This window comes from Diospyros lotus, chromosome 6 (assembly GCF_014633365.1).
Source record: "Diospyros lotus cultivar Yz01 chromosome 6, ASM1463336v1, whole genome shotgun sequence".
NCBI classification, from domain to species: domain Eukaryota; kingdom Viridiplantae; phylum Streptophyta; class Magnoliopsida; order Ericales; family Ebenaceae; genus Diospyros; species Diospyros lotus.
Window position 1 is genome coordinate 7144614 of NC_068343.1, and position 10245 is coordinate 7154858.

Sequence of the window (10245 nt, forward strand, 5' to 3'; positions counted from 1 at the left end):
TTTGGCAACGTCGGTTGCCAGCTGCGGTGGTGACTGGTGAGAAAGATCAAAGAGGTCAGGAAAATAAATTAAATGAAAACTATTTGTCTTATATATATATACATATAAATAAAATAATAAATAATATTAATTAATATGGATGTAATTTTAGAAGTTGTTCCTCTTCTCAATTTCGATAAATAAAATAAATTACAGATATAAAACTTTTGCTCAAATGTGCAAAATTAGAATTCAACTCACTCCTCAACAATTAATTTTAAAGTGGGTTCTCAGATTTTGCCTCCTCTCCAACTAAAACTGAAACTTCCTCCACTTCTTCATCCTGTTCCTGCTTGGCTGCCTTTTTCCGTCCCCATCATTCAAATTTGACTTAAGTTGTTAGTTTCAATTTGACTGACTTTGTTATTTTGCTTTTTTCCACACAGCTGGGCTGACAAAGTTTAGAAAATTTTAATGGGTTTTTAAATTCATCATCGGTTTATTAAAAATATGTTTTTAAGTTGTTTTAATAAAATTTAATATTTATTACTTCATTTTTAATATTTAACCATCCGATATAACGAAGACGTTGACATGACACCTAATCTAATCTGAGAGGTTCCCAATTATATATTCATTTAACAAATCATTTGTTATATATCATCAATATAGAATATCCGCAAAAATATTTAACTTAAATATTTAAAAGGCATTTTGCATCAAATTAAGATGCCGTAAGTTATATCTTTACGTATTGTCTTAAGGCCATCTCTAATGCCAAAGGAAAATGCTCATCAACCCAAAATTTGAGAAGGTAATTATTGAAAATTTACTCTCGCGAAACTCTTTACCTGTCTTATTTCTAGTTAATTTTTTGTTGAGTTTCAAATTATTCATTAAGGTTGTTGAGTTTTAAATGGCTCCCTATTCTTCTTGTCCCAATGAATTTTTCTCACATATCTAGAATATAGCCTTTGATAATTGGCGATGAGCAATAGCGGTGATAAAAGTTATGCATTTTTTTTTTTAAGTTTTTAAGTTAGATAGTATTTAAGCTGGTTATAACATTTAACTTTGGTAGCATTTAAGTTAATAATTAATAGTCATGTGTGTTGATTTGAAAAACCTGATAAGTTATTAAAACTTGATAAAAAACACAAAAACAGATATATTGTTGAATGATATAAAATTTTATCATTAAATATTAATAAATTATACATAATTATTAAAAATATATTAAAATTATAAATTATATGTATTATATATGATATATAGTTTGGGCATGATAGTAACACGGACGAGACGAGGGCGATAGACGGTTGGTGACGTAACGGGAGCAGCGGCCAATGGGGGCGACGATGATGAGGGTGACGACGGCCAAAAGAGTTGAAGAAGAAAAAGGTGGGAGGCAGAGCATGAAGAAAAGGGGATCGCTGAAAATTAGCAAAAACGATGAGGGTAAGATGGTAATTACTTGGTCAACCTAGCTTATAAATGAGTAGCTTTTGCAAAAGCTACTCTCCAATGACTTTTACAAAACCCTACTCCCATAGCGCTTAAACGCTAGTGAGGTGCATCCAAACACCTCACCAGTTTTTCTTAACAGTTTATAAGTTATGTATATAGCTTATAAGCGGTCAAATTGTTTTGCCAAATGAATCCTTAAGCTTATCTGACCATTTTTGGAAAAATAATCTTGTGATCTCTTATCTTAATTTTTTAAAATATATACATATCTCTCATCCCCTCAAGATAAGCATATCTTTGATCCCTATAAATAAGAAAAAAAAAATGATGTCCTGTCTTCTAATACATTCCAAAGAATTTAACAAACAGTTTGATAAAAATTTTAAAATGTTTTTCAATCTTATTTTGATCATTTTATATCTTGGTTTGAAAATTATTCTGAACTTATCTTGATACTATTTTATCTTACTCATTTTAACAAATACTACATAAAAATATAATAAGAATAAAGAAATTTGCAGATTAAATAGATGACAACTCACTCCACTAACCTATAATTAATTAAATTTCTTTGTGAATCGTGTTTGACATTAAACGCTCCAATATACTATTACTAAACACGCAGACTATAGTGCAGAGAATCTATATGATAAATGTTGAGTGTAGTAGTCTTTGTGTTTAACGTTAAATTCAAGCAACAAAAAAGTTTAATTAATTTTAAATTAACAAATATCCTAAAAAATACTCATTAATAAAATATATTTTTATATTACACATTTACCAGTACTTAACTTTTATAACATTAGTCTTAGCAAAGAGTCTACTTCTGGAGGGAGCATTCTTGAATGAATTGGATCTATCATCGATCTATGCATCGCCATTGGCACCCGCACCCTCGTTGAATGAAATCATTGATTGGTGGCAATGGCATGGTCACGTGGCCTCTTCTCCGTCTAAGAGGGACGGGAAACCACATCCCATGTGAGTTCTCTCTCACTGAATTAAATGACAGCCATATGACTCTTTCGCCACCCTTTCCTTTGTCCTATTTTATTTTATAATCATCGGCTAAGGATGATGATGTAATTCCCTTTTAAATCTTTTCTGTTTGGGGATCAATATATTGTATACTAATTAGACTAAGTCTGAAGCATATAATTCATCAATAAAGTCCTTTCAACCTCCTCCTCCTAACTAAGCTCGGAAGAGTAGATCGAGAAGTGTTAGCAAATATGTAAGGATACACACATCTTAATTAAATATATAGGTCTTTATCAGATTAAAATTAAATAAATTTGTGCAATGCGACACCCTAAATAAAATTTAATGAAATTGAATGCTACAACAAACATAGTTAAATTTCTTTTAATTGTTTGTCCTTTGTAATTCTTCATTAAACGTCCAGCGGGGGAAGATGCCTTGGCAGCACCAAAACTGGCCGACTGGTGTCCCAAAATAAACTAAGCTCCAAGCATGAAGATTTTAAATTACCACTCTTAACTCCAAAGAGAGTAATTTGGAGCAATTAAACCTACAATTTCGGGGTCCATGAACAGAAAATATCCCAATTTACACCGTAAAAGAAAAAAGGTGCGGTGGGGAAGCATCCATCCACACCTCCGAATTCTAAAAGTCCAAGTTTGAGGTGGTACTTGTCCGAAGCATTATGCAGTTTTTGGGAAAGAAAGAAGGAAGGCGATTGAAAATATGCAGAAAAGTGACATCCAAACGAGCCAGGGGTGGTCCGATGCGTATATGCTAATAATGCCGCTGGAGGCTGGAGGCAAAGAATATAGAGGTTTTCTATCATCCTCAATAATAATTCAAGAAATACAGCGACGTCGCGGCCGACGATAGGTACACGTATTACGACGTTCATGTGCTCTACAGTGACCAATTCATTATTTTTTAAGACCCTTATTCGCCATCTGCTTTCAACAATTTGTTTCGCACCAGTTGGTGTGGGCTCCACCAAGGCCCTGCTTTTTTTTTTTTTTTTTTTTGGCCTTTTAAAAAAATAATTATCTCTTTTTTGTCCGTATTATTCTTTAATTGGCATTCTGCTTTTGTGTTGATAAGCCACCAAGAACTAGCTTCCCTGTCAAGGGTTGGCACCCCCCCCCCCTCCCTCTCTTTCCCCTTCTGTTGATTTATATTCTCTGGTTGAAGCCTTCCAAAAGTGCACTCTCTCTGTGTGTGGAAAGTTTCTTCCTGTTTTAGAGTTTTATGGTGTCATGTTAGATTCCATTCTCAGCCAATCGGCCGCGGATCTGGAGAACTTGAAGAAACCTTCCAAGAACGACGAGCTTAAACTCAGTTTGAAATCGGTCCTGGCCCAGATTCCGCTCAGTCGTCATGTTCTCCTCTTCGTTATTATTCTCTTCCAGGTTTTCCTCGTGCTGTATATTCTTCGTAGTCCTCATGTATCTTTGCCCTCCAGGCAACAACAGCTTCCGGATTTTCATGCCGGAGAATGTGAGGCCGGGAGGATTTATGTGTACGAGCTCCCGCCCTTGTTTAATGTAGAGCTCAAGAATAATTGCACCAACCTGGATCCGTGGCATTCCAAATGCGATGCGAATTTGAACGACGGATTGGGTCCGGCGGCGGCGCAGCTAGCCAGAGTAGTGCCGGAAAATCTTGTTCCGGCTTGGTATTGGACGGACCACTACTGGGGGGAGGTTTTGTATCACAACCGAATGCTGAGCTACAAGTGCCGGACCCTCGAGCCGGAGAAGGCGACGGCGTTTTATATTCCGTTCTACGTCGGACTCGCCGTGGGGAACTATTTGTGGGGAAATTACAGTGGCAAAGACAGGGACTGGCACAGCGAGATGTTGGCGAGGTGGGTCCAGGAACAGCCATGGTGGAAGAGATCCTATGGGTCGGATCACATGATTATGCTGGGCCGCCTGACTTGGGATTTCCGGCGAGCCATCGACGCCGGGAACGACTGGGGGACAAGCCTCCTCCACATGCCGGCAATGCGAAATGTCATCCGGCTCTGCGTCGAGCGGAACATTTGGGACCCGCTGGAAGTCGCCGTTCCGTATCCCACCATATTCCACCCCCGATCCGACTCCGACATCCTCGAGTGGCAGAGATTCGTGCGCGGCCAGAACCGAACCAAACTTTTCGCCTACGTCGGTGGCGGACGCGAGTCCATCAAGAACGATTTCAGGGGGCTACTCCTGACTCAGTGCCTGAACGAGTCCGGCTCGTGCCAGCACGTTGACTGCGCCCGGAAGAATTGCCTCGACGGGACGACGGCGATTATGGAAGCCTTCTTGGACTCGAACTTCTGCCTCCAGCCGAGAGGCGACGGGTTCACGAGGCGGTCGGTGTTCGACTGCATGCTGGCCGGTTCGATCCCGGTTTTCTTCTGGAAGCGAACCGCTTACCTGCAGTACGAGTGGTTCGTGCCGGCCGAGCCGGAGAGTTACTCGGTTTTCATTCATCGAAGCGACGTGAGGAACGGGACATCAATCAGGAAGGTTCTGGAAAGGTACAGTAGAGAGGAGGTGGACCGGATGAGAGAGAAGGTTATAGAATATATACCCAGATTTGTATATGCGAAATCAAACGAAGGATTGAAGAATACGAAAGATGCATTTGAGACCGCCATTGAAGGAGTACTGAGAAAGTTCAAGGATCATATGCAGAGAGGGAGGATTGCAGTTGTTGATTAGGAATCAAAACTCAATTGGTGTGTACAACAAATAAAGGATCATACATTTTTTTTTAAAAAAAATAAATAAATAAATAGGGATATTATATATATATATATATAGTTTATAGTTTAAAATTCTGTTCATATTCGATTGATGTATTTGTTTCGATTCTTTGAAAAATAAGAATAATGCTATTGCTGAATCCTGAACGTGAATTCATCCTCTTCTTCTCCTACGCTATTGCTGCGGACGGAGCCAGATTTCTCAGGGATTTCGATGTTTGTGCCTTGGGCATTAGCCTGGCGCCCCCAATTTTGATTTTGACTGTAAATTCGAATCTCCATAGGGGTATTTAAGTACTTGTGCCAACCGACAAATAAAAACGCAAGAGTCCCAAGTTCCATCGCCGACAACGAAGTCGTGTCGACATCCGTCCATGTACCGCCAACCATAGATTTTGTGACTAAACATCAGAATATAATCTCTAGTTTATAAATGATTGATCTACTACTAATAGTTTAAATTATATGTTTGAATAATGATGGTTTCCTTTACCAACTTAGGTGGAATGGTTCAATTAGAAAGGAAATAAATTCAAACCTATTTTGAGAATTTTTTTTTTATCGTATCTTGAATATAAAATGTTTTGAAGTTAGTGAAATAAAATTCGATCTACAGTTGAATCCACAGAGTCTTGAAGCCAACCAATGGAAACTAAATAGTAATATCACGTGTTCTACTCGGCAGAGAGAGTCTGCCATTAGTCTAGGTCAAAAACTTATGCTACCTTTTGTGGTTACTTACTTTATAGGGGAGAAACATTAGTGCCTTTCATTTTCATATATGGTTACTTTGTTAGTCTTTTGACGTTTCACAAACTCGATCTGCATCTAAATCAAGTAATTCTTAACAACAATTCAACTGCAAAGATTTTCCTAATTGTCAGAGCTCAACTCAAATCCGACTTAAAAAAGCAACTTTAAATTGCCACATCTTTCAACTTCTAGACAAAGAATTGAAGATCGATTAGAAGCTGCTGTCCTGTCATTGGGAGATATCTTTCAAATAGTAAAATTAAGAGACCTGAGGGCCCAAGAACTCGCTGCCATTGGGAGATATCTTTCAAATTTCCTTGCATAGGTATGAAAAAATAAAAAAAAAAATTCTTCTTTTGGTTGGCGAGTAAATCCTATGACTCAATGCTTTTTGGAATTCGATCCAGATTTCGTTGAGATTGTCATCAGCCCTCTGCTGTTTTGAATGACCAGAGAGGAAAGGCGAGACAGATGGCTGCCATTGGATAAATTTCAGGGGCTGATGGATCCATTAAATATGATGATAGTGGGTTAATGGCAGTACCTAATAACAAGAAAAAGCGAGCTTCAACAGAGCTTATTATATTAAAGACCCTAAATATTTTGCTGCAGCGGGCAGGAGCAATGGTTCAAAGAGGCTCGTAAAGCCAAATCAATCTGGAAAAGAAAGGACAGAAGAAAGCTGGTGTTGGATTATGCTCCAACTCCAGCGTTAACTTCTTAAGTGGGCCTAGACCCAACATAAGTGGACACTAAGCCCAGACCCAGATGCAACACAATATAGTCCAACTTCTTAATGATGGTTTTTTGGGCTAAACCTCTAATGTCGCCGAAGTTAACGGCGCATATTGCACTGGCTCGAACCTCTAAGTCCGCAATTATTCAAAGTTTGTTGCCCTAATTTGAAGCATTGTGCCAAGTGGCGAGGGTTTGCAGTTTGCTTTTTCCAGTGATCCCAATACTTTTCTACTTTGATGGAGGAGGGGGGACCCAAACCCCCCCGACTCCCAAGGGCACCAATGGCCCTACGCCCACTAACTTTGGATGGATGCCTAGTGGGCACGATCCAACCCTTTATTTGGCAAGACCAACCTTTAACATCGGCCTATTTTGTATTTTCATCTTCCCACGTCTTTCCAAGTTGAGCTCACCAAGAATTACACGTCACCCAAATAAACAATTTGCTTGATAAATATTCCCGTTTGATGTGTCTGCTATTTTATTTTTTATTTGCTGTAAGATGGATTTATCTCTAAGGCCAACGTAAATATTGGAAGAGCGACATGTGACGTTTCGAAGATTGGTGGAATGGCACGTGAGAAGTGAACCCACATGTCTCGATATATTAGCATCGCCCTTCCATGCATCATTAATGCAGTTTCAGTTTCTTATTGCAGCTTCCGAAAACAAGCCCCATGCTCCGGCCCACGCTTGCTCTTGGTGGATTTTCTCTCCTTCCCAAAGCAAGCTAGCCCATATTATCACAAACAGTATATATATTTTTCTTTTTTGCTGGGTAGATAAATCAAGATCCGTAAAAAGGAGTACAGTCCCTTCGGCTCCTATGCCACGCTAAGTACTGGTTTGTGGTGATAAATATAATAAGTATTTCACATTTCACCTTGTATTCTATGTAATTTCACCTTTACCTCCTTTTGGCACACAACTAGGTATTGGTTCTTGGTGAAAAGATTATTAGCGCTTCACCTTATATTTAATATAATAATTTCATAACAGAAGACAGAGAACAAATCACAATAAAGACGACTAACCCTTAGCTTGTTACTGATTTATTGGATCTTTTTTTGTCTTTCTACTAAATAAATTATGGGGAATTACTTACTTTCTTGTGACCCTGGTATTTAACGTCCACGGCAGTTCCATGTGAAGGGCTTTTCCAGCCTCCGGTAAATGCGTACAATTTGTCGGTCACCGAACAGGTGTCGTCACAGCAGTGGTGACAGACCTTGCTCCCTGGCTGACATACTACAAATTGGCGAACAAATCACCACACTCCGCCCCCCCCCCCCCCCCCCCCCCTCTCTGTGTCTCTGAATCTTCCATTAACTACAAGTCTATAACAGTATGATGATCCCGAATTCCGGCCAGTTCCCACATGGCTTTCAAACCAGTAAGAAACACAAAAACCCCGACCTCAAGCCCTCTTTCTGTTCTTCGCACCCTCGTGTATGGATTTTCGTCACCATTCTTTCCGTTCAAGTCCTTATCCTTTTCTTTGCTCGTATTTTTCCTCTACCCTTATCTGTCCAACACCTCTTTACTTCTGCAAAAACAGGAAAATCCGATACCGGACAATGCCCATTCGGGAGGGTTTATGTCTACGACCTTCCGGCGATGTTTAACCGAGACTTGGTCGACACTTGCAACGACTCCGATCCGTGGCATTGGCGGTGCGGTGCCGTTTCGAACGACGGATTCGGCCCCAGGGCCACCGAGCTCGCCGGAATCGTGCCTGATAACCTGGCTCCGGCGTGGTACTGGACCAACCAGTTCGCGTCCGAGATTCTGTACCACAACCGCCTTTTGAACTACGAGTGCAGGACGCTGGAGCCAGAATCGGCTACGGCCTTCTACATGCCGTTTTACGCTGGGCTCGCGGTCGGGAAATACTTGTGGCAGAACCAGAGCATGAGGGACCGTGACCCGGCGAGTTTGCTGAGGTGGGTCCAGAAGCGGCCCTTCTGGTGGCGATCCAACGGCTCTGATCACTTCATCACGCTGGGCCGCATCACGTGGGATTTCCGACGATTAGATCAGCCGGAGATAGACTGGGGCTCCAGCTTCATCAACATGCGGGCAATGCGACACGTCACGCGCCTCGTGGTCGAGAGAGCTCCGCGGGACTACTACGACGTCGGTATACCCTACCCTACCGGATTCCACCCCTTGTCCGCCTCCCAAGTCCGGGACTGGCAGAGCTTCGTTCGGACCCGGGACCGGACGCGCCTGTTCTGCTTCGTCGGGGCGACACGTGATAGCATCAAGAACGATTTCCGAGGGCTTCTACTGAGTCAGTGCCGGAACGAGTCGGCCACGTGCCGACTCGTCGACTGTGCCACGACGGAGTGCGCCAACGGCCGGACGCCGAATCTGGAGACGTTCCTGGATTCTGAATTCTGCTTGCAGCCGAGGGGAGATAGCTACACGAGAAGATCCGTTTTCGACTGTATGCTCGCCGGTTCGATTCCGGTTTTTTTCTGGTTCCGAACGGCCTACGACCAGTACGAATGGTTCTTGCCGGGCGAACCGGAGAGCTACTCGGTTTACATCGATCCTCGCGATGTGAGGAATGGACGGTCGATAAAGAGAGTGCTGGAGAGTTACAGCAGAGAGGAGGTGAGGAAGATGAGAGAGAGGGTGATAGAACACATACCTAAGTTTGTGTACGCTAAGCCTGAGGGGGAAGGTTCCGAGATTACCAGAGATGCCATTGACATCGCCATTGATGGCGTAATGAAGCGATTCTACGAGCAAAAGCGGCCGCGAAGACTGCCAAGTTAAAGATCAAATGTTGATCAGAAATGCAGATCAGTACACAGAGATACAAACAAATTACTGTCGAGTAGTAACGAGTCAATATCTGGTGATTTGCGTTTTGCAGCTGAGTTGAGAGGACGAGTCCGAGTCCGAGTCCATAAGCACAAGAGATTACTGGACAAAAGAGGAAGAAGGAAGAGTGAGGGTTGACGGTTGACGGGTTAAGCGCGGCGTAATGCAAGATTCATGGCTTTCTGGGCGGAGATTGCGTTGAGCGTAATAGACGGTTGCAAATTGGAAGGTAACGCTGTGACTTGTAATAATCTAATAGAATCAATCTCTTTCGTAAAATTAAATAATAAAATATTATATTATGCCATGGCGTCGGTCGTGCTGATATGCAATTCCAAAAATTTTGATATAAAATAATGTGATAATAATATTCATTTTTTAATAAATAATTTAGTGTAAGATAATCTATTGTTATTTTTTTCTTAGAAAAAAAAAAGAAAAACAAATTGGGAAGGGTTAGTATGGGCCATGGGCCCAGCATGACGACAACGACGAGTTACTGCTTTCGGAAAACTTGGTTGCGTTTGCACCCATCGGCAAGCACGAGATTCTCGTCGTCGCACCATGATTCGGTTTTGGCATTAATTTTGCTGTTGAGTTCAACTTTTTTTTTTTTTTTTTTTTAAATTTAGAACTATAAAGGCACAAACAGTACAGAAAATAAATAATTATCAAAAGACTTAAACTTCATAGTGATTTTAGCAGCCGCTTCGTTTTAATTTAGTTTCCCCTTCAATTTGTGG

At 41.1% G+C, this 10245-nt stretch overlaps 2 protein-coding genes across 2 annotated transcripts; both read left to right on the forward strand.

Moving 5' to 3' along the window:
• Window positions 1-3507: 3507 nt before the first annotated feature.
• On the forward strand, window positions 3508-5319 carry LOC127803082 (xyloglucan galactosyltransferase XLT2-like). The gene has a single exon (XM_052339105.1). It carries the CDS (start codon window positions 3681-3683, stop codon window positions 5133-5135), a length of 1455 nt encoding a protein of 484 aa, XP_052195065.1. The 5' UTR covers window positions 3508-3680; the 3' UTR covers window positions 5136-5319.
• Window positions 5320-7941: 2622 nt separating this feature from the next.
• On the forward strand, window positions 7942-9809 carry LOC127803039 (xyloglucan galactosyltransferase XLT2-like). The gene has a single exon (XM_052339043.1). It carries the CDS (start codon window positions 8018-8020, stop codon window positions 9452-9454), a length of 1437 nt encoding a protein of 478 aa, XP_052195003.1. The 5' UTR covers window positions 7942-8017; the 3' UTR covers window positions 9455-9809.
• Window positions 9810-10245: the final 436 nt, after the last annotated feature.